Raw genomic sequence first — 22,354 nt, forward strand, 5'->3', positions numbered from 1 at the left:
CTAGCAGCTGGTGGTAAAATTCTATACTGGTTCTAAGAATTACATGTCATATGACTTTTATAGATCTCTTTAATCTTGAATCAGTTCTGCTTCCATGATCCTTGACAAGACGCTCTTTCTATTAATGGACAAAAGAAACCTCTAATTTTAAGAAAAATGTATTTCCAAGGAGTTGAAGAGTTTTCTATATTTTAGATATATGTCAGGGAAACTGTAATTTGTATAAGATACAAATAACCGTAGGTAAGTTTGGAGATGAGGTGTAACATATACATGCATTTTTCGTGTGTGGTACATGGTCTGGCTAGAGCAAAGTGCTAGATTTTTGCCTTTTGAGAAAGAAGCAATATGTTGGTGACTAAGGGTATTCTTGGAGGTTTGTGGTTTTATTCTGGGAACTTCACTTCCTCTGCATCAAAATGCATCACTTATAAACGATTCACACTGTGAGAAACTGCTTAAAATTCATCTTTCCTTGAGGACCCAAAGCTTCCTTTTAGCCATTTCAAATTCATTAAAATATTCTCCTGCCTTCCCTGGTACATTAACAATGCTTCTCAATTTAATGCATATATTTTAAATCATTACACTTTATTGCTTAAATATTCAGTGAAAAGTAGGATGACAGATGCGAATATCCACGTTTTGAGGTCATCTTTTACATGTTCTTAACTGCATAGTAACTCAGTAAATTTTTTCTTGTTTTACTTTTTTCTTTTAGTTTTATATATATATATATAAATATATATATAATTTATATACATATATATAATTTTTTTTTTTTAAAGAGACAGGGATTTTGCTTAGCCTGGGTTTGAGCTCTGGAGCTCAAGTGATCCCACTGCCTCAGCACCTTGATTAGTTGGGACTATAAGCACTCACCACCACGATCAGCTTAACTCAGTAAATTGAAGAAGTAACTGTGTTTATGGTGTTGTTGGGGACACTTTGCGACAGCAGTAATGGTGAACCTCTGCCTGCATGGAGAGCATGCCAGCTGATCAATGGCTGAGGCAGATGCCCTCTTTCCTGCACTTGCCTCTTCAAACCATGAAAACTCAACACAGAGATGGCTAGAGTAGCTTAAGGACAAATCCACTGATGGCTCATTTTTTTCAACAGTTTTATTAGATATTTTCTTAAAGTAGATATTGTGCTAATATGATTGGGAGATGGTGAGATGAATAAAACATATTCATGTACGCAAGTAATTATAATGTTCATGAGGCAATAAAATGCTTTCTTTTTTGGGGTACTCATTGCAATTAGCCCTTTCAGCTAGCATTGAAGAATACAGATTATGCTTTCTGGAAAGAAGCATGCAGATCCTGTGACTTTTATTTATTTTAAAGTCCTGAGATGACTGAATATGGATGAACACCAAGAGGAATAACATATTTGAACTGACTTTTGTTTGAGCTGGTGATAAAACTCTGTATTGATTTAAGAATCACATGTCATGTGATGTTTATAGAATTTTTTCTTCTTGAAAACAGAACAAAAATAGCAAGCTGTTGATAAATGAGTATCCTCTACCTGCAACTTGACATGTCACAAGGATTATTCTTAAAGATCTCCAGTCCCATTCATATTCCCAGACTTAGACCCTGCCCACATATGAAATGAACTGTACAATTAAATTCTGCCCCTTTAAAGCGTCTTTGATAGTATAGAAAATAAAGCAAAACCATTATTTAAAACTTTGCACACTGACTGCTTGTGCATATGAAGTACCTATAGAATGGTAATTGAAATCTCGAGGTATGAAGTCAAACTCTCTGATTTCAAATCCCAACTCCAACACTTCCAAGTTGTATGAGTTGGAGAATGTTGTGGAACTAGTCTGTCAATCAGTTTCATCATCTGTAAAATCAAAATGTTACCTTCCTTGTGAGTTTGTTATTATTATTGTAGGTTTTATTTATTTATTTTTTTTGAGACAGAGTGTCACTCTGTCACCCAGGCTGGAGTGTAAAGGCATGATCTCGGCTCACTGCAACTTCCGCCTCCTGGGTTCAAGTGATTCTCCTGCCTTAGCCTCCCAAGTAGCTGGAATTACAGGTGCCCACCAGCTAATGTTTGTATTTTCAGTAGAGATGGGGTTTCACCATGTTGATCAGGCTGGTCTTCAACTCCTGACTTCAGGTGATCCGCCCACCTCGGGCTCCCAAATTGCTGGGATTACAAGTGTAAGCCACCATGCCCGGCCTGTTGTACTTATTAAATAACATATTTGGAATTTTTTTTTTTTTTTTTAAGACAGAGTCTTACTTTGTCCAGCCCAGACTAGAGTGCAATGATGCAATCATAGCTCACTGCAACCTCAAACTCCTGGGCTCAAGCAATCCTCCCACCTCAGCCTCCCAAGTAGCTGCGAATACAGACATGCATCACCATGTCCAATTTATTTATTTCTATTTTTTGTAGAAGCAGGGTTTTGCTATGTTGTCTGGGCTGGTCTTGAACTCCTGGGCTCAAGTGATCCTCCCGCCTTGGCCCCCCAAAGTGCCAGGAACCACTGCACCTGGCTAAATAACATGCTTTTTAAAAAAGTGCATGCCATAGTATTTGACATTTGTAAAAACACTAAAATATTATTATCACCCTCAATGTGAATTAGCTCTAATTAGCACTTTAGCACTCAAAAAATTCCACTAGGATGGAAATATGTCCTCTTATTAGTTCTAGGTGTTAACCCACAGGCACAACTCTCAACTCTTTTTTGCCTATCCTCCTGAAAAGATGACACCATGTCAAGTTCATCTTAGCTTCCCCTTTGCACATGTGGCACAGCACACATTAAGGCACAGTGCAGTATAGCAGTTAAGCTCATTCTCCTGGACCCAATTAAACTTGGAGTTGAATCCTGTCTTCTTCATTTAATTTTTCTGACTCTTAGTTTCCCTGTTTATAAAATGAGTTAAAAGTAAAGGTATCTACCTCATGATGTTATTATAAGGTTTTGATAAAATAATGGATGCAAAGTTTTCAGCATATGCTAATAAAAGCAACAGCAAACATTTATATACTACTTACCATGTGCTGGGCCCTGCTTTAAGCACTCTGCATGTATTAACATGTTAAATCCCCATGTCAATCCTATGATATTGGAGCTATTACTATCTTCACTTTGCATATGTAGAAACCAAGATAGAGAGAAATCAATAACTTGTTCATGGTCATATTAATGGTAGGTAACTTGGCAGAATTAAAATCCAGGCAGTTGACCTTCATCCTGGGATCTCAATCACTATGTCCTTTTCCTTCCCAATAGTATGTGGTTGTCAAATATTTGCTATTACTACAGTAATCAATAAGTATTTGTTAAAATATTTAATGAATCAATATCTGCTGAAGTATTTGTTTATTATTTACTATACATTATTAAGTAGCATATTTTATTATAGGCCACAAAAATGGACTCCTTTGCTTACAAGTTTTTGAAGAAATTCTCAGATTCTGCCTACCCAGATAATTAATAAAGTGTATACTAGGGAAGGCAATTCAAAATATGTTCCCATGTACTATAATAGCTGCCATTTGTATAATTAGATTTTAAAATAATTTAAAATAAAACAATGGTATATGATTTGTTGCAAATGACTAACTTCATCTAAAATATACATCATCACCTATTTCAAAACCTTTACTTAACTAGGAAATAAAACTACCAGAGGCAACTTTGAAAATAGTATGAATAGTCTTAATAATACTCTTAAAAATCATAAATCAAAACATATAACAGCTTGCTTTCATAGTTTGAGGTTTATTATTAGGTTGCCTAAACTGCAATGTAACATTTCAAATATGAAACATAAAATACAAAATCATTTTTTCCTTGGATAATTTAATAGTTAGACATACCTCACTGCACTTCACTTTATTGTACTTCACAGATACTGTTATTTTTACAAATTGAAGGTTTGTGGCAACCGCAGGTTGTGAAAGTCTATTGATGCCATTTTTCCAACATGTGCTCATGTCTTGTCTCTGTGTCACATTTTAGTAACTCTCACAACATTTCAAACTTTTTCATTATTATTATATCTGTTACAGTGATCTGTGATTGGTGATCTTCGATGTTATCATCATAATTGTTTTGGGGAACCATGAACTATGCCCACATAAGATGGTGACCTTAATCAGTAAACCTTGTGTGTGTTCTGACTGCTCTGCCAGCCACCCATTTCCCCATCTCTCTCCCTGGCCCTGGCCCTCTCCACTGTCTGAGACACAACAACATTGTTAGTATAACAATTTACCCTATAATAGTCTCTAAGTATTCAAGTGAAACGTAGAGACACATATCTCTCACCTTAAGTCAAAAGCTAGAAACGATTAAACTTAGCGAGGAAGGCACACTGAAAGCCAAGATAGATCAAAAGCAGGCCTCTTGATTCAAGTTGTGAATGTGAAGGAAAAGTTCTTGAAAGAAACGTAACATGCTATTCCACTGAACACACAAATGATAAGAAAGTGAAATAGACTTACTGCTGGTAGGGAGAAAGTTTGAGTGGTCTGGATAGATCAAACCAGCCACAACATTCCTTTAAGTGAAAGCTTAATTCAGAGAAGGTCCTAAGTCTCCTCAATTTATGAAGGCTGAGAGAAATGAGAAAGCTGTGCAAGAAAAGTTGGAAGCTAGCAGAGATTTGTTCATGAGGTTTAACGAAAGAAGTCATCTCAGGTCGGGCATGGTGGCTCATATCTGTAATCCCAGGACTTTGGGAGGCTGAGGCAGGTGGATCACCTTAGGTCAGGAGTTCAAGACCAGTCTGGACAACATGGTGAAACCCCATCTCTACTAAAAATACAAAAATTAGCTAGGTGTGGTGGCAGTCACCTGTAATCCTTGCTACTCAGAAAGTGGAGGCAGGAGAATTTGCTTGATCAACCTGGAGGTGGAGGTTGCAGTGAGCCAAGATCGTGCCACTGCACTTCAGCCTGGGTGACAGAGCAAGACTTCATCTCCAAAAAAAAAAAAAAAGTCATCTCTGTAACATAACAGTACAAGATGAAGCACCAAGGGCTGATGCCAAAGCTGCAGCAAGCTCTCCAGAAGATCTGGCTAAGATCATTGATGAAAGTGGCTACACTAAACAACACATTTTCAATATAGATGAAACAGCTTTATGTTGGAAGATGTCAGCTAGGACTTTCATAGCTAGAGAGGAGGAGTCGATGCTTGGCTTCAAAGCTTCAAAGGGCAGGTTGACTCTCTCGTTAGGGGCTAATGCAGCTGGTGACTTTAAGTTACATGTTCACTTACTATTCGAAAAATTCTAAGGTCCTTATGAATTATTCTAACTGTAACCAGATGCAATGGCTCAGGACTGTAATCCCAACACTTTGTGAAGCTAAGGCAGGAGGATTGCTTGAGCCTAGGAGTTCAAGGCTTTAGTGAGCTATGATGATCTCACTGTACTTCAGCCTAGGCAACAGAGCAAGACCCTTCATCTATGAAAATGCAAATACAAATAAATAAATAAATAAGTGTACTAAATCTATAGATTTAGAAAATGCGCTCTATAAATGGAATAACAAAGTCTGGGTAACTGTTTACAGCATGGTTTATTGAATATTTTAAGTCCACTATTAACACCTACTGCTCAGAAAAAAATATTTCTTTTTGAATATTACTTCCGGTTGATAACACAATTGTATTAGTCCATTCTCATGCTGCTAATAAAGACATACCCGAGACTAGGAAATTTATTTAAAAAAAAAAGAGGTTTAATGGACTCACAGTTCCACATGGCTGGAGAGGCCTCATGATCATGATGGAAGGCACGTCTCACATGGTGGCAGGCAAGAGGACATGTTCAGGGTAACTCCCCTTTATAAAACCATCACCTCTCCTGAGACTTACCATCACGAGAACAGCATGGGAAAAACCTGCACCCATGATTCAATTACCTCCCAGTGGCTCCCTCCCATGACATATGGGAATTATGGGAGCTACAATTCCAGATGAGATTTGGGTGGGGACACAGCCAAACGATATCATACATGGTCACCCAAGAGTTCTGATGGAGATGTACAAAGGGATTAACATTGCTAACACACGTCTACTAACATGATATCCACTCTTCAGCTTGTGGGTCCAGGAGAAATTCTGACTTTCAAGTCTTATTATTTAAGAAATACATCTCATAAGAATACAGCTGCCATAGACAGTGATTTTTCTGTTGGAACTAGGCAAAGTACATTGAAAACATTCTGGAAAGGATTCACCATTCTAGATGTCATTAAGAACATTCGCAATTCATGGGAAGTGGTCAAAAATCAACATTAACAGGAGTTTGGAAGATGCGGACTCCAACTCTCCTGAATGAGTTTGAGGAGTTCAAGATGTCAGTGGAGGAAATGAAGTGCAGATGTGTTAGAAATAGCAAGAGACCTAGAAGTGGAGCCTGAAGATGTAACTAAATTTATGACATTTTAATCTCACGCTAAAACTTGAATGAATGAGGTGTTGCTTCTTATGGATAAGCAAAGGGTGGTTTCTTGAGATGGAATCTACTCCCATTGAAGATGTTCACAGCATTGTGGAAATGACAACAAAGGATTTAGAATTATATAAACTTAGTCGATAAAGCAGTGGCAGGGCTTGAGAGGATTGATTCCAATATTGAAAGAAGTTCTACCGCAGACAAAATGCTACCAAACAGCATTACATGCAATATATAAATCTTCTTGAAAGGAATAGTCAATCTATGTGACAAACGTCCTTGTTGTCTTACTTTAATAAATTGCCACAGCCACCTCAGCCTTCAGCAACCACCATCTGGATCACTCAGCAGCCATCAATATCCAGGCAAGACCCTCCACCAGTAAGACAATTATCACTCAGTGAAGGCACAAATGATCGTTAGCAATTTTTAGCAAAAAGGATCTTTTACATAAAGGTATGTACCTTTTCTTAGATATCATGCTATTTCACATTTAGTAAACTACAGTATACTATAAACATAACTTTTATATGCACTAGAAAACCAAAAAACTTGTGTGACTCGCTGTATTCCAATACTCACTTCTTTGAGGTAATCTGGAACTGAACCCACACTATCTCCAAGGTATGCCTGTATAAGAGACTGAACCTGCTGCTGTTTGACAGAGGGAAGAACGGTTCTTTTATTGTTTTATATAAAAATGCCATACTTCCTTTACAAAGCAATAATTTGCTTTCCATGCAATATCAATAAAAGTAATGTGATTATATTCATTTTTCTAGAGCTTCATCCCTTGCTTCCTTTTCTCTTCTTATCCTCATTTATTTTCTTTCATCTATTTTTAATTTACATTATCTTGTTGCATTTCAAGTATCCATATAAACTGCCTTATTATTCCTGAAACAAGATACAATTATATTAATGTTCTGTGAGCAAAGTACAATGAAAGGTATATGTAACATTTTCATTTAAAGGACTTTGCAAACAGTAGGATGCATCTGATGTTTATTGCTTTATTTCATTCATGGACATCTGAGAATCTTCTTGAGTGGATGTCTGAATATAAAAAATAATTATTATACTAAACTGAATAATGGCTCCTAAATATATCCTAACTCCTGGAACCTGGAAATGTTACCTTGTGTGGAAAAGAGTCTTTTGCAGATGTGATTAAGTTAAAGGTCTTGAGAGAGAGAGAGATTATCCTGGATTATCCAGGTAGGCGCTAAATGAAATCACAAGTGTCCTTATGAGAGAGAGGCAGAGGGAGGTTTGACACTAATAGAAGAGAAAGCAGTGTAACCATGGAGGCAGAGAGATTGGAGTGACGCAGCCCGAGAAGGTCGGCAGCCACCAGAAGCTGAAAGAGGCGAAGACCTCCAGAGGAAGGGCAGCCCTGCCGATACCTTGATTTCAGCCTAATGATAGTGATTTTGGAATTCTAACCTTCAAACTATGAGACAGTACATTTTTATTGTTTTAAGCCACAAAGTTTGCGGTAATTTTTACGGTGGCAATGAGAAACTAACACAGTTATTAATTTGAATATATGCAAATGTTAAAAAGAGACAGTTTTCCTCGTAACATTAAAGACATTGGGAAAGGCAAAGAAACAAAGTTATTTCCATTTAGAATAATAACATATTGAAGGGTAGTTTAAAAGGATCAGGAAGTTTTTATTTTAAAGGACTACTATATGTTTCAGGAAAATGCTACATTTCTAACCCAATTCCCTCTCTAACACATCAATTATCTTAAAGCAAAATTATCTGGTACCAGTGGAAAGCAAATAGGAATGCCATTCTCCTGTGGACATCTCTCTCCACATTGTTTTCCAGCTCTCCTCAGTGAACCACTCCACTCATAATCCCACTTCCTGTTTTCTGTCCTACCACCGCCCCTGAAAGTTCTCTTGTTTTGCTGGAAGTAATCTATTACTTTACAAAGCCAAAGAACATATTTGCATAATTTCACTTATGGGAAAGTTTCTAGCACACTAAGTTGCTGCACTTACTGAGCTATACGGGCGAATCATGTCCATAACGCCTTGGTGGCTTCCTGGACAATATGAGGTACAACTCATCAGCACCTGCCTGCTTAACCTCACTTATCTTTACCTGTCTCTAGATTACCGGGCAGAAAGGTAAGCCATCTCCGCTCTAGATAATTCTAAAATAAACTGTGCCGAAGGTGGAAACTTACACTTTGAAAATCACAGAACTGTCTTATCTGGAATCTAAGAGGGAAATCATTCATTTAGCCAGAAAAATGTGCAAGTGGAAAAAAAGATTTATCTTTAATATATGCTATAAACAGTTTGTGAGAGGTTTTTTCTTAAAGAACTCAATATGTCTGCTTCCTAAATAACAAAAACTCTGAAAATGAAAATCTTAAAATGCTAGGCAAATGAAGATTTAAGAGGTAAGTATCTTTCATTTGATTGTACAAGTAGGAAGCTGGGGTCATCCTTGACACTGCCCTCCTTCACATTCAATCCAATTTTGACTTAAGTTTTTTTTTTGTTGTTGTTGTTGTTCTCTTTCTGTTTATCTTTTTTGAGGCAGAGTCTTGCCCTCTCACCCAAGCTGGAGTGCAGTGGTATAATCACAGCTCATGGCTGCCTCGACCTGCTGGGCTCAGGTGATCCTCCCACCTCAACCTCCCAAATAGCTGGGATACAACATGCACCACCACACCTGGCTAATTTTTGTATTTTTTTGTGGACACAGGGTTTCACCATGTTGCCCAGGCCGGTCTCAAACTCCTGGGCTCAAAAAAATCTGTCTCCTCCAACCTCCCAAAGTGCTGGAATTACAGGTGTGGCTGGCCTTTTTTGTCTTTTTTTTTTTTTTTTTTTTTGAGACAAGGTCTCACTTGTGTCCAGACTAGAGTGCAGTGATGGGATTTTGTCTCACTGTGGCCTCAAAATTCTGATCTCAAGCAATCCTCCCACTCCAGCCTTCCAAGTAGCTAGGCCTACAGGCACATGCTACCACACTCAGCAAATTTTGTTTATTTTTTGTAGAGATGAGGTCTCTCTATGTTGTCTAGGCTGGTCTCGAAATCCTGGGCTTTAAGTGATGCTCCTACCTTGGCCTTCCAAAGTGCTGGGATTACAGGTGTAAGCCACTGCACCTGGCCTCTTATTTCTTAAATCTGTTCACTTTTCTCATATCCATTTGCCTTTTTACTAGTCTTCTTTACACCCAAAGTTTCCGTCCAGTCATGAGGGGAAAGGAAGGGCACCACAGGGCAGCTGGAGATTCAGGTGGGGACTGAAGTTTACCTTTTCTCCAAAAGTCATAAGCTTTGAGTGAGAATGAGTCCCTCACAGCATCAACTTTGCTACTTTTTACCTATCTGGCTGTAAACAAGGAATTTATTAAAAAGTCGTGGCAAAAATTGCCATTACTTTTGTAACAATCTAATACCTTCCATGCTTGTTTCCTCTCTGTAGAATGGGAATGAGAACATGAACTACCTCATGGGACTGCTGTGCACAGGAAATGAGTCCATCAATACACGCAAAGCACAAAGAACAGAGACAGGCACACAATAAACAATCTGCTCTTCTGATTATTGCATACTAGGGTTATAGTTTTTCAGGCTCTCGCTGCACTATGAGGCCCTTTCTTAGCATTAGCATGCAGTGATTTTACACGTTATTTTTCAAATAGCTATCAAATTAATACTTGTCTCTTCCTCTACTGCAAATTTTATGAAGTAGATACCAAGTCTGTCTTTGCTCTTCTTAGCACAGTGCTTGGCAAAGGAAAGCACTGAAATATTTGTTAAGTAAATCTTGGAACTAAAGCAAAGCAATAAAGCAAACCAGTGACACCAGTGGTTACCAGTCTGTAGTTTCGGATGTCTTCAGAAGTTGTATGAATGCTTCCCATCTGCTATAGTTCTTCTCCAACCTCACTAACAGAATTACCCCGGAAGCTTTCAAATATACCCATGTTCAGGCTCCAAAGATTCCAGTTTGATTGGGATGGGGTTGGCCAAGGCCAGTATTGAAGACTCTCTAAATTCTAATCTGCAAGTCAGGTTGGAAATCTCCGGTGCTGCTCCCACCAGCTTCAGTTCTGGTGTGAAGGCCTCCAACCTGACCTCTGCTTTTGAATTTGACCAACAGCCCGCACCCTCGGTTGAATTATCCTTTCTTATCTACATAATAGAGGAAAGAATATGGGTAGCGGCAGCTTTATGGGCAGGACCTAGGCAGATGGAACAAACGAGTAAGGTTCGTGCTGTTCAGACAATTGTAATCCTGGCAGCAAACCTGTTGGGCGACTCCAGGCCCACGCACTCGCCAACCCACACTCATTCAGGGCATTCTGCCCCTAGAGGGCGAGCGCCTCAGGTCATGAACCTCTTTTTTTTTTTTTTTTTAATGGGATTTTATTTATATTAAGAGCCAACACAAAGTTTCCTACAGTGTAAGAGTGGTGGCGATGACTGCCTTAAAGGCTGAACTCCGCAAGCCATACCTTCTGGGCGTTGCTCCCCAAGGTAGACCACTGAGTCCGTTTCCTTCCCAACTGTCTCTCGCTCCACATCCGCCCACCTCTGCCCCTTTCCACGGTCCGTTTACCCCCATTCTTGAACGGTGTCATCGGAATTCCCCAACCCTGTTCAAGTGTGACCCCAAGATATGAGGCCGCCCTTCGTGAAGCCACCGCAGGTTCCTCCGGCGGGCAGCCCGGGAGCAGGGAGCTGGGTTGCCGGGGGCCCCGCGCGCCACGGGAGGCAGAGGTCGCGCCCCGATCGCGGGAAACTGGGACTCATGTGTGAATCTGCTGGAGGTCAGGGGGCCGGTAACGTTCACCTGGCCTCCGAAGGCAGGTCCCCGCACGGGAAGCCTCTGGCGTAGCCGGGCTGCGGAGCCACCCCGTCGGCTGACGGTCCCCTCAGTCCCTAACTTGGGACCCACAAGCCGCGAGTCCACGGCCCTGGGCGAAAAGAGTCACATTCCCTCCCTACTCGCTCAAGGGAAAGGGAGCGAAACACGCTTTCCGGACCCGGCACAACAGGTCCTTTGGACACCCGCGAGGTTGGGAAGGCCGGGGGCGACTGGCTGCGGAAGAGGGTAGAGCATTCCACCGGCGCATTTCCTGAGGAGGGGCCTCTCCACTTACGGATCCCCTGTCACTTTACTGATCCCCAGACCCACAGCAAATCCTGAGTTTGGGGAGCAGGCATTATACCGAAGGCGCGGGTGGGAGTGGAGTTCTAGACGCGTAGCATGGCACCAGTCTGTTCTGTCCGAGAGCTAAGTTAGGAGGTGCAGGAAAAGAGCAGTTATGCGCGCCCCAGGACCTGACTCTCGGGGCGATCGGCGTCCACTCACCTTGTGCCTGCGCCTCCATGGTGGCTGACTTCGAGCTGAGGGCGGCGGGGACACCCCGGTGCTTCCCAGAGCAGATGGCAGCTGTGCTCAGCCTCAGAACGCAGCTGGCCCCGCCGCTCTCTCCCACTCCTGGCACGCGTGTCGCGAGCGCTGCGCGGAGGGGGTTGGGGACGCAGGCAGCAGCCACTGGCCGCTTCTGGTTACCTCCGCCCCTTCCAGTCCACCTGGCCCAAACCAAGCTGGAAAGAGCTCGCCGCTGGGCGCCACCTGCCGGCGCTCTGCACAGCGGGCGGAAGGCACCCACTCCCGGCGCTATACGGACATACCGCAGAGATATTGCAGATTAGGTTCCAGACCCCCGCAATAAAGCGGGTATTGCAACAAAACGAGTTGCACTAATTTTTCAGTTTCCTAATGCATATAAAAGTTACGTTTACACTATGTGTAGTCTATTAAGTATGCAATAGCATGATGTCTAAAATGAGCAATGTACATACCTTAATTTAAAAAGATATTTTATTTCTAAAAAATGTTAAAGATCATCTTTACCTAATGGGAATCTTTTTGTTGGTGGAGGGCATTGCTTGGATGTTGATGGCTGCTGACTGATCCCGGTGGTGATTGCTGAAGGCTGGAATAGCTGTGTCAATTTCTTAAAATGGGACAATGAAGTTTGCTGCATCAATTGACTCTTCTTTTTATGAAAGATTTTTCTGTACCATGCAATGCTGGTTGATAGCATTTTATCCACAATATAACTTTTTGCAAAATTGGAGTCAATCATCTCAAACTCTGCCATTGTTTTATCAACTAAGTGTATATAATTATAAATCCTTTGCTGTCATTTCAACAATGCTGTGAACAACTTCACCAGGAGTAGATTCTATCTCAAGTGACCACTTTCTTTGCTTGTCTATAAGAAGCAACTCCTAAACCATTCAAGTCTTATGAAATTGAGCAATTTAGTCATATATTCAGGCTCCACTTGTAATTCTAATTCTCTTGCTATTTCTACCACACCTGCAATTACTTCCTGCTTTGAAGTTTGAACCCCCAGAGTCATTCAGGAGGGTTGGAACCAACTTCTTCCAAACTCCTGTTAATGTTGACTTTTTGATCTCCTCCCATGAATTATGAATGTTCTTAATGGCATGTACAATGGTGAATCTTTTCCAGGTTATCAATTTACTTTGCCCAGATCCAACAGAAGAATCACTATTTATGATAGCTATATCCTTACAAAATTTATTTCTTAAATAATAAGGCTTGAAAGTTAAAATTACTCCTTTATTCATGGGCTGCAAGATGGATGTTGTTTTGCCAGGCATGAAAACAACATTAATCTCTTCTTACATGTCCATCAACTCCTGAGTGACAAAGTGTGACATTAACCAGCAATAATAATTAGAAAGAAACATTTTTTTTGAGCAGTAGGTCTTAATAGTGGACTTAAAATGTTCAATAAACCATGCTGTGAACAGATGCGCTGCCATTCAAGTTTTGTTATTCCATTTATAGAGCACAGGCAGAATATATTTAGCATAATCCTTAAGGGCTCTAAAATTTTCAGAATGGTAAATCAGCATTGGCTTCAGTGTAAAGTCACCAGCTACTTTTGCCCCTAACAAGAGAGTCAGTTTGTCCTTTGAAGCTTTGCAACCAGGTATTGACTTCTTTGTAGCTATGAAAATCCTTGATAGCATCTTCTTCCAGTATAAGGCTGTTTCGTCTGTATTGAAAATGCGTTGTTTAGTGTAGCCACCTTCATCAGTGATCTTAGCCAGATCTTCTGGAGAACTTGCTACAGCTTCGGCATCAGCCCTTGCTGCTTCACCTTACATTCATGTTATGGAGATGACTTCTTTCTTTAAACCTCATGAGCCAGTCTCTGCTAGCTTCCAACTTTTCTTCTGCAGATTCATTACCTCTCTCAGGCTTTATAGAATTGAAGAGAGTTAGGGCTTTGCCCCGGATTAGGCTGTGGTTAAGGGAAGGTTGTGACTGCTTTGATGAGGTTTGATCCAGACCACTCAAACTTTCCCCATATCAGCAAGAAGACTGTTTCACTTCCTTATCATTTGTGGGTTCACTGAAGTAGCACTTCTAATCTCCTTCAAGAAGTTTTCTTTTGCATTCACAGCTTGAATAACTTGCACAAGAGACCTAGCTTTTGGCCTATCTCAGCTTTCAACATGCCTTCCTCACTAAATTTAATCATTTCTAGCTTTTGATTTAAGGTGAGAGACAAGTGACTCTTCCTTTCATGTGAATACTTGGAGGCCATTGTAGGGTTATTAATACAATATTGTTGTGTCTCAGAGAATGGAGAGGCCTGAGAAGAGGGAGAGAGGTGGGGAAATGGCTGGCCGGTGGAGCAGTCGGAACACACACAAGATTTATTGATTCAATTCACTGTCTTATATGGGCATGGTTCACGGTTCCCCAAAATAATTACAATGGTGATATCAAAGATCACTGATCACAGATCACCATAACAGATAAAATATAATGAAAAAGCTTGAAATATTGTGAGAATTACCAAAATGTGACATAGAGACATCAAGTGAGCACATGGCATTGGAAAAATGGCACCAATAGATTTGCTTAACACGGGGATGCCACAAACCAATTTGTTAAAAATGCGGTAGCTCACACCTGTAATTCCAGCACTTTGAGAGGCCGAGGCAGGCGGGCAAATCACGAGGTCAGGAGATCAAGGCCATTCTGGTTAACGTGGTGAAACCCTGTCTTTACTAAAATACAAAACATTGGCCGGGTGTGGTGGTGGGCGCCTGTAGCCCCAGCTATTCAGGAGGCTGAGGCAGGAGAATCACTTGAATCTGGGAGGCAGAGGTTGCAGTGGGCCGAGATTAGCCTGGGCAACACAGCGAGATTCCGTCAAAAAAAAAAAAAAAATGAAGAGAAGCACAATAAGATGAGGTGTGCCTGTAAAGGTCTGATGCTATGCCGTGGACAGAGGAAGAGAACATGGTTTTACAATACTGAGCCATCACTCTTAGTGGAGATATGAAGGTAGGTTTCCACAAGCCGTGGTTCCAACATTTTTGTCAGTTCATCAATACACAATTTTATGTATATTTTAGTTTAAAGACACTTTATTTCATGTATATCATGTATATTGTTGCTTCATTAACATTGAGCTCACAGTCAACAGCACTAGAACTCATACCAGAATCAAGTTTATTAAGCTTATTTCATGTATATATTTTCTCTCTAAGGCACATCACAACCGTTTTGCACCTAGGAACACTAGATAGTACTTCAATGCTATCCCTGGGGGCCCAGAAAAATCACCAAAAAAAAAAAAAAAAAAAAGGTTTACTTATAGACTGGAGGACAAAACAAGAGGGCAGAGCCGCCTTGCTTTTCCTCAGCAGGAAACTTGAGTCTTCTGGGGTCTCTGTCCATGAGTCCCTGTAGGTTGTACTTGTAGGTCGATGAGGCAGTCATGTTTTCAGACAGGACTAGAAATTCACAGGCCTGTTCCAAGGCTTGCCTGGTAATGAGATTAGAAAGCATGACAAGGAGTAAGAAATATCAGCTCCCATCTCTACTCCACTGCCTTTTGGGTGTTACAGATCTCCCCTTTTTCTCAACATCTACACAATCTTCATCTGTAAAATACAATGTGGTACTTATTTACATTTGGTCTTGAATAGTTTGCCATTTGGGTTTTGTTTCCTCTTCCTTTCTTAAAATAGATGTTAAAGTCTGTCAGAGTTGAGTGTGGATATTATGTTAAACCTCCCATAATTCCTGCAAAAAAGTCTTATAAAAATTTCGTAGCTCAAAAGATTTATTTAATAAACAATTAACTAATCAGTAGGTTATATTTTATCCATGCCCAAGTTTGCACAGTATAGACTAATAAACATAAATGGAGTCTTACATTTTTTTCTTGAAAGAAAGAATACTATTCATGGTTTCCTGGCACATGTACAAGCACCTCAGTGTGTTTTTTGTTATGTTGAAGATTTCACTGATTTGTAATCATTGCCATTAAAATTACTGTGTAGAACACTAAGCATAGGGCTTTTAAATGACTTTTGGTAATAGTGACTAGGGATGCATGAAGTGAAGAATCAGTGCTTAAATCACTGTTAGAGTCTATTCAGTTGTTCTGGTCTTCTATACCCTGGAAATTAAACACCAGGTTAGGGTTGACTCCCAGCTGCTAAAATGAGCTAAAAATAGTTAATGATTTTCCAGCTTGAGTCATCTAACCATCTACACTCTGACTCATTTTTCTGATTTATAACATTTTAAGTTACTACCCTTTTAATTTTTCAATCATTATTTATACCAATAATAACATATTGGTATTCATTCCGAAATAGTTATTGAACATCTATATGCCAGGGACTGTGCTAGATGCTAAGGACATGATCCTTTCTTACCAGGGAGTTCACGATCTGGTGAGAAGGAGGGAGAAACAGGTTTTTATAAAGCAGCACCTCATGGTAAGTGCTGTGCATAGAGGGTAAGCTGAGTGCGTCTGTTAGCACTGAGGGAAGCCTCCTAACTCAGGCTGGTGAGAAGATGCAGAAATGTTTCTTTCAAAATGCTTGCCTCAACTGTGTCTTAAGAGTAAAGGAATTAGCTGGGTAAGTTTGTGTTATCCCCCAAATAACGGTTTAGCCAAAGAAGACTATTATTGAAGTTAACATTTTATAAAAATGAAGATTTTTCTATTTTGTCTTTTCTGTCTTTGTCTTTTCCTTGTCACTTAAGATGGTGAACTTTCTTAACTTCTTTAAAGGTTAGTAAAACAGCCACCTTCACCCCCTCCTTCATCTCTATAGCCACTCCACATGGAAAACGCTGGGCAAGTGGTTGATTGACTCAATGAAATTCTGTTTAAAAATACCTTACTTAATGTATTTCGTTGCTTTAACATTAACATTGGCGTTGACATTAACATTAACATGAGACAGTCATGTTTTCAGACAAGACTAGAAACTCACAGTCCTGTTCCATGGCTTGCCTGGTCATGCGATTAGAAAGCATGACAAGGAGTAAGAAATATCAGCTCACGTCTCTACCAACAGCACTCTAACTCATATAAGTACGAAGTTTGTTTAGAAAGTTGATCATTCTGTAGGGGTGAAATGCAGTAGGAATCTCAACTGTCCAAAGGGAAAGTGTATTCAACAGTTTTTACTTACACCAGTTCCCGGTCACTTATAATGTATGGCTGTGAAGGCATCTTGGGAGGTGGAAGGGGCACAGAAATGAGAGGAATGAGTAGAAAGGACAGGTGAAGTGTGCTGCTCTGGCCTATGAACCTTACAAATACATTGAAAGAGAACATGAGCTTTGGGGCTCTATTAGATTCTCACTCTGAAAACTACCAGCTGTATCACCTAAAGGAAGTGTCTCAGCCTCTCTGCGCCTGGCTTTCTGCATTTGCGTCAGGATGTTATTGGAGGTATTAATGGACGTGTTCTTTCCCTCCTCTTCCACTGGGCACCTGTACTTTTAAAGCAGTGGTTTCCAGTCGTCTTCTACATTAGCACCACATGAGTGGCTTTTAAACATTTCTAATACCTGGGTTCTAACCCCCAAGTATTCTGATTTGTCTTTTGAAATCTCTCTCGGTGATACTGATGTGCTTCCAAGATTCACAATGACCATTTTAGAAACTGTCCACAACAAAAATGAAAGGATCTATATTCTCAGCTTTTAAATTAAAACGTTGTCACCCAAGTAAGCAGACAATAATGAAAAAGAAATATGAGCAGGCAGCACTAGAATTTTTACCCCTAATTACAGGGGAGTTGGAGAGATAAAAAACATTGGGGAGGGCAGAGAAGTATGAAAGACTTAGACATGGTTCTGCCTACAGATTTCACCCTTCCTCTTCCTACTCCCATGAGAGCAAAGAGGACCCGGCCTCGACAGTTGCACTGGGAACTCTGATGGTCAGAGAGTTTTAAGAACCTTAGGGATAGAACAAGTGTTCTTTGTCACTTTGCATTTTTCACCCTCTCAAGTGGTGTAGGAAGGCAGAGAGGAGTTTCCTTGAAGCCCCAGGTGGGCTGTGGAAGTTAGTGGGAAAGAGAACTAGCTAGTAAGTCAATACTACCAGGAGGCTGGAAAAGGCAGCTTCCATTTCCTGAAGCCACATGAAGAAAAGGGTGAACAGAATCATTCCTGAGGGTAGGAGGGGCTGCACAAAGGCAGAGGCACTCAGAACTCAGCCTAGCTGGAGGACATACTGACTTCACCCCACATCGTGCTACTAAGCTGGGCAAAAGGAATAAAGAGAGATCGTTTGCTCAGAAAGGGGGCCAGCACCACCTTTTTTCCACCTCTACCAACTTCCCAGTTCTCAGGAAACTTGGAAATTGGAGTCTACCCACCAGGGAGTTGGCTTTGGTGGTGGCACACACCTGTAGTCCCAGCTCCTTGGGAAGCTGAGGCAGGAGAACTGCTTGAACCCACGAAGCGGAGGTTGCAGTGAGCCAAGATCATGCCACTTCACTCCAGCCTGGATGGCAGAGCGAGATTCAGTATCCAAAAAAAAAAAAAAGTTTTTTACTTATTTATTCAAAGATGCTTTTTTTTTTTTTCTTTACAGCTCCAGGATGGCTTTTTGCTGATTAGAGGATTATTATGTTGGTGGTGATGTTTTCCATGACTCCACTTGCATAGTTTGACCTCTAAGTAAATGAATATTACTATACCGTTCTCATAAAATAAAAGCAGAAAGTCGTATGTCATCAGGTTCCTTTCAAACACAAATGTGCACTTCTGGACTCATTGTTTACAGGTGACATAGACAAATTAAAGAAAGTTTAAGTAGAATGTCACAAAGATTATTGATAATGTCTTTAGGGAAACTTAAAGGAGTCCGAAGGCTCATTAATTTTTGGAAGCAGAAATCTGGGTGATAGCTTGATCATGGCAAACACGTCTATTGTTCATGATCACAGAGTAGACCATAAGCAACACTGCAAACCGCAAATAATTGCTTAGTGACAATAGCCAGTTTCTAAATCTTCGATGTGACTTTCACATGTTGACACAGCCTAAACTGAATCTTCAATAAACATGATGGACAATATAAAAATAAAAAAAAATCTATGTAGTAGGTCAATAGGAACATGGCACAGTAAGCTCTGTTACACTAGCTGATGTCAAATTCAAGGACCTGGCCTAGTAGGTAGACTTTGTCTCAGTTAAGACCCAATGAGAATGTCAGCTCTGCTAGGGATGTAAATAAGTGAATTAATTTTTGATTTGGCAAACCATAAAATAGAATGAAACAATTTAAACTTGAATTTGAATTACTGCATATTACCCAATGTTTCAGCATATTGTGGAAGAAGGAAAAATGTCTAGCATAAATAATTATTTAAGGAATCATTTTGCAATTTAAAAATTCTTATGAGCACTACAAAATTCAGTTCTTCAAATATTCTACTATTAAACTTTTGAATAAAAGCCAGCAAAGAAAATGCACTTATAGAATTTTGCAGAGAAAAACATTTTCATGAGCTATCTCTTAGGAGTTGTTTTTTGGTGGTAAGTTCCTTCTCATGGTAATAGTTGAAGCACAGAACTCAATTCTTCAGGGAATATTCCTACAATAAGTTTATGAAGCAAATTTATATCAGAAAAATTAGAAGTCAAATATATCCCATATAATACTGTTGGGGCTCAGAGAACAATACCGCAAAGTGTGGTACTTTGACATGCTGAGTACTTTGAACCAAAGAAGGAAGTACTGGAAGGGCTCGGAAGCAGTCTCAGATGCAGTCTCCCTCTGATCTTCTCCTACCCCCCTGTCTCCCATTCCTTTTTCTCACCCAAAGCAAGTTATAGAAACCAGAATTCCTCTTCCCATGATGAGTGTATTTGTCTGTTCTCACACTGCTATGAAGAGATAACTGAGACTGGGTGATTTATAAGAAAAGAGATTTGATGGACTCACAGTTCCACCTGGCTGGGGAGGCCTCAGGAGACTTACAATCAAGGCGAAAGGCACCTCTTCTCAGGGCAGCAGGAGAGAAAATGAGTGCCAGCAGGGGAAATGCCACACTCTTATAAAACCAGCAGGGCCAGGCATGGTGGCTCACACCTGTAATCCCAGCACTTTGGGAGGCCGATATGGGTGGATCATCTGAGGTCAGGAGTTTGAGACCAGCCTGGGTAACACGGTGAAACCCTGTTTCTACTAAAAATACAAAAAATCAGCTGGGTGTGGTGGCACTTGCCCATAATCCAAGCTACTTGGGAGGCTGAGGCAGAAGAATTGCTTGAACTTGGGAGGTAGAGGTTGCAGTGAGCCGAGATCACACCATTGCACTCTGGTTTGGGCAACAAGAGGGAAACTCCATCTCAAAAAATAAAAAATAAAACCATCAGATCATGTGAGAACTCACTCACTATCATGAGAACAGCAAGGGGGAAACTGCCCCCATGATTCAATTACCTTCCACTAGGTTCCCCCCATGACACTTGGGGATTACAGGGATTAAAATTCAAGATGAGATTTGGGTGGGGACGAAGCCAAACCACATCAGTGGGTCATAGAAATTAGAACCCCTCAATCCCAAAAGCAGTCAGAAAACCTAGAAACATTATTCTAACTTTAACCTGCCTTTCAGTATACCAGTTGGCCATAAGGAAAATGTCTAATCTACCTTGTCTGATAGTAGATCATAAGACTCATTCCAGAGGCGCCCTGCTTCATATCCAGGAGGAAGGAATGCCACACAGAAAGACAGAGAAAAATCTGAGCAGCGAGGCCTTGCTGGGTTTCCCTCCTCAGTCTATTACCATAAGATGATTCCCTTTTGTCCAATCACATTTCTACACAGCTGTCTATTCTTTAATGAATGTAAGCATTAAAATAGACTGTTTTACCTGGATCTTTGTTTGTGAAGTATCCCGGGTCACGACAAACTTTGATTGCACAAATTTGTTGTGCTTTTGCCTTGTTAACTTGTCTTTTGTTATAGTAATGTTGGCTGTGACCCTTATGATGGGTGAGGAAAGGTATCACACCTTTGCCTCCCTTACATTACTAGGTTATAATTAATTCAGGAATTATTTACAGTTTACATTCACTAATTCCAATCAATCACACAATCTATGTAAAAAGAACTCTGTAAGTTTTATTTTGTTGTTCATGTTTACAGAATTGTTATATTAGTTTATTAATTTCAAAACTTCAAACAATTGTTTAAGCATAAAACAATCATGTTCTCTTAGTGAAAATCTGTGAGTTACTTTTAATAAGACTAAACAAAAAATTTATAAATTTTATTTAAAAATGAGAAAAAGAATCCAAGAATTTCCATCATTCATTTAGGTTTCTGATTTGGAACTTTGAAAAAAAATAATTTATGCATTCATTTCACTCCATACATCAAAATTAATTCCATAGAAATTAAAATATTGAATATTTTTAAAATGTAGAAAAGCTAGAATAGAATATAATTGAATATTAAGTTTTAAAGTGTAAGTAGTACTTTCAGAGTTCAAAAGTGATAGAGAGATATCATTAAGGGAAAGGTTAACATATGTGGCTTCAAAAATTAAAAATTCTGTCCATCAAAAATGACCAAAATTAGCAAATTAAAAAATAATTTAACAAAAAGATGTAGAGAACAAAAAAGTATTTCCAGCTACCCTTCCAGGTTCTTTGGCTGGTCTATGGATTAAACTGGCATAAGAAAGATCAACAGAAGAAAAACAATTTTAATTATGTCCATAGAGGAGTTTGACAAAAATGTAAGACTCACCAGATAATTAGGCTTACATATCATCCTGACCTACAGAAAGGAATAGGAGTTTAGGGATTCTAGGTAATGGTAGAGGCAAATTATGTGAGGGCAAACGGAGGAAATGTGTTGTGAATAGAGGTTGCTTTCTTACACAAGTAAAAGTCTCTCAGGTGATGCAATTGTCACATATCTTTACTAATGAAAATTTCCTTCATGGGTGTAAATTCCTGCACACAAGGGAACTTTTATGTTTTATTTTAGGATGTTGAAGGGGAGAAAGAGCTTTTCTTGCTTTGACTGGCTCTCAATTATTTTTAGCTCAAAGTAATCAGTATGCCAAAGTGGCATATTTGGGGGTGGCCTATTCTGATATCCTAGAGTCATATTTTGGGATGGTATGTCCTAAACTTCATGAATAGAAAATGGACTAAATTCTCTAGACTCTAAAAGACCTTGTATGGCTATAGCCTTGATGCCAAAACCCAACAAGAACAGTCTTAGGAAAGATGTTATGAAAAATTATTACTATCATTGCAAACATTCTAAATAAAATGAAGGCAATTCAAATTCCATTGTGTATTAAGTGTGTGTGTGTGCTTGTGTGTGTGTATCACTTTACCCGTCCAGGTTGAACTGAGGAATCAATGGATGGTTTCAACTCCAGAAAATGTAGCAGTGAAAGCAGTGGATTATTGGAGCCAGTTGATACTGTCTGATGAAAGCTGATTGTCAAATTTTCAAATAAAATGTAAAAGAATTTTATTCAGGCAAGAAGAAAATGAATCTGGATGAAA

General features: G+C 39.8%; 1 protein-coding gene across 7 annotated transcripts in view; it reads right to left on the reverse strand.

Annotated features, from left to right (window-relative positions):
* Positions 1–22,354, reverse strand: part of TPD52L1 (TPD52 like 1) — a 125,847-nt gene that overhangs the window by 90,557 nt on the left and 12,936 nt on the right. For 2 of the 7 annotated variants that reach the window (XM_050788724.1, XM_050788723.1), the window contains exon 1: positions 11,806–12,048. In XM_050788724.1, the coding sequence (XP_050644681.1) occupies positions 11,806–11,824 (19 nt within the window). In that variant the 5' untranslated portion in view covers positions 11,825–12,048. Of the gene's footprint in view, positions 1–11,805; positions 12,049–22,354 lie in introns of those variants that run through there. The other 5 variants (XM_050788720.1, XM_050788719.1, XM_050788722.1 and 2 more) reach the window with 3 other exon arrangements.

This window comes from Macaca thibetana, chromosome 4 (assembly GCF_024542745.1).
Source record: "Macaca thibetana thibetana isolate TM-01 chromosome 4, ASM2454274v1, whole genome shotgun sequence".
Classification (NCBI taxonomy): Eukaryota; Metazoa; Chordata; class Mammalia; order Primates; family Cercopithecidae; genus Macaca; species Macaca thibetana.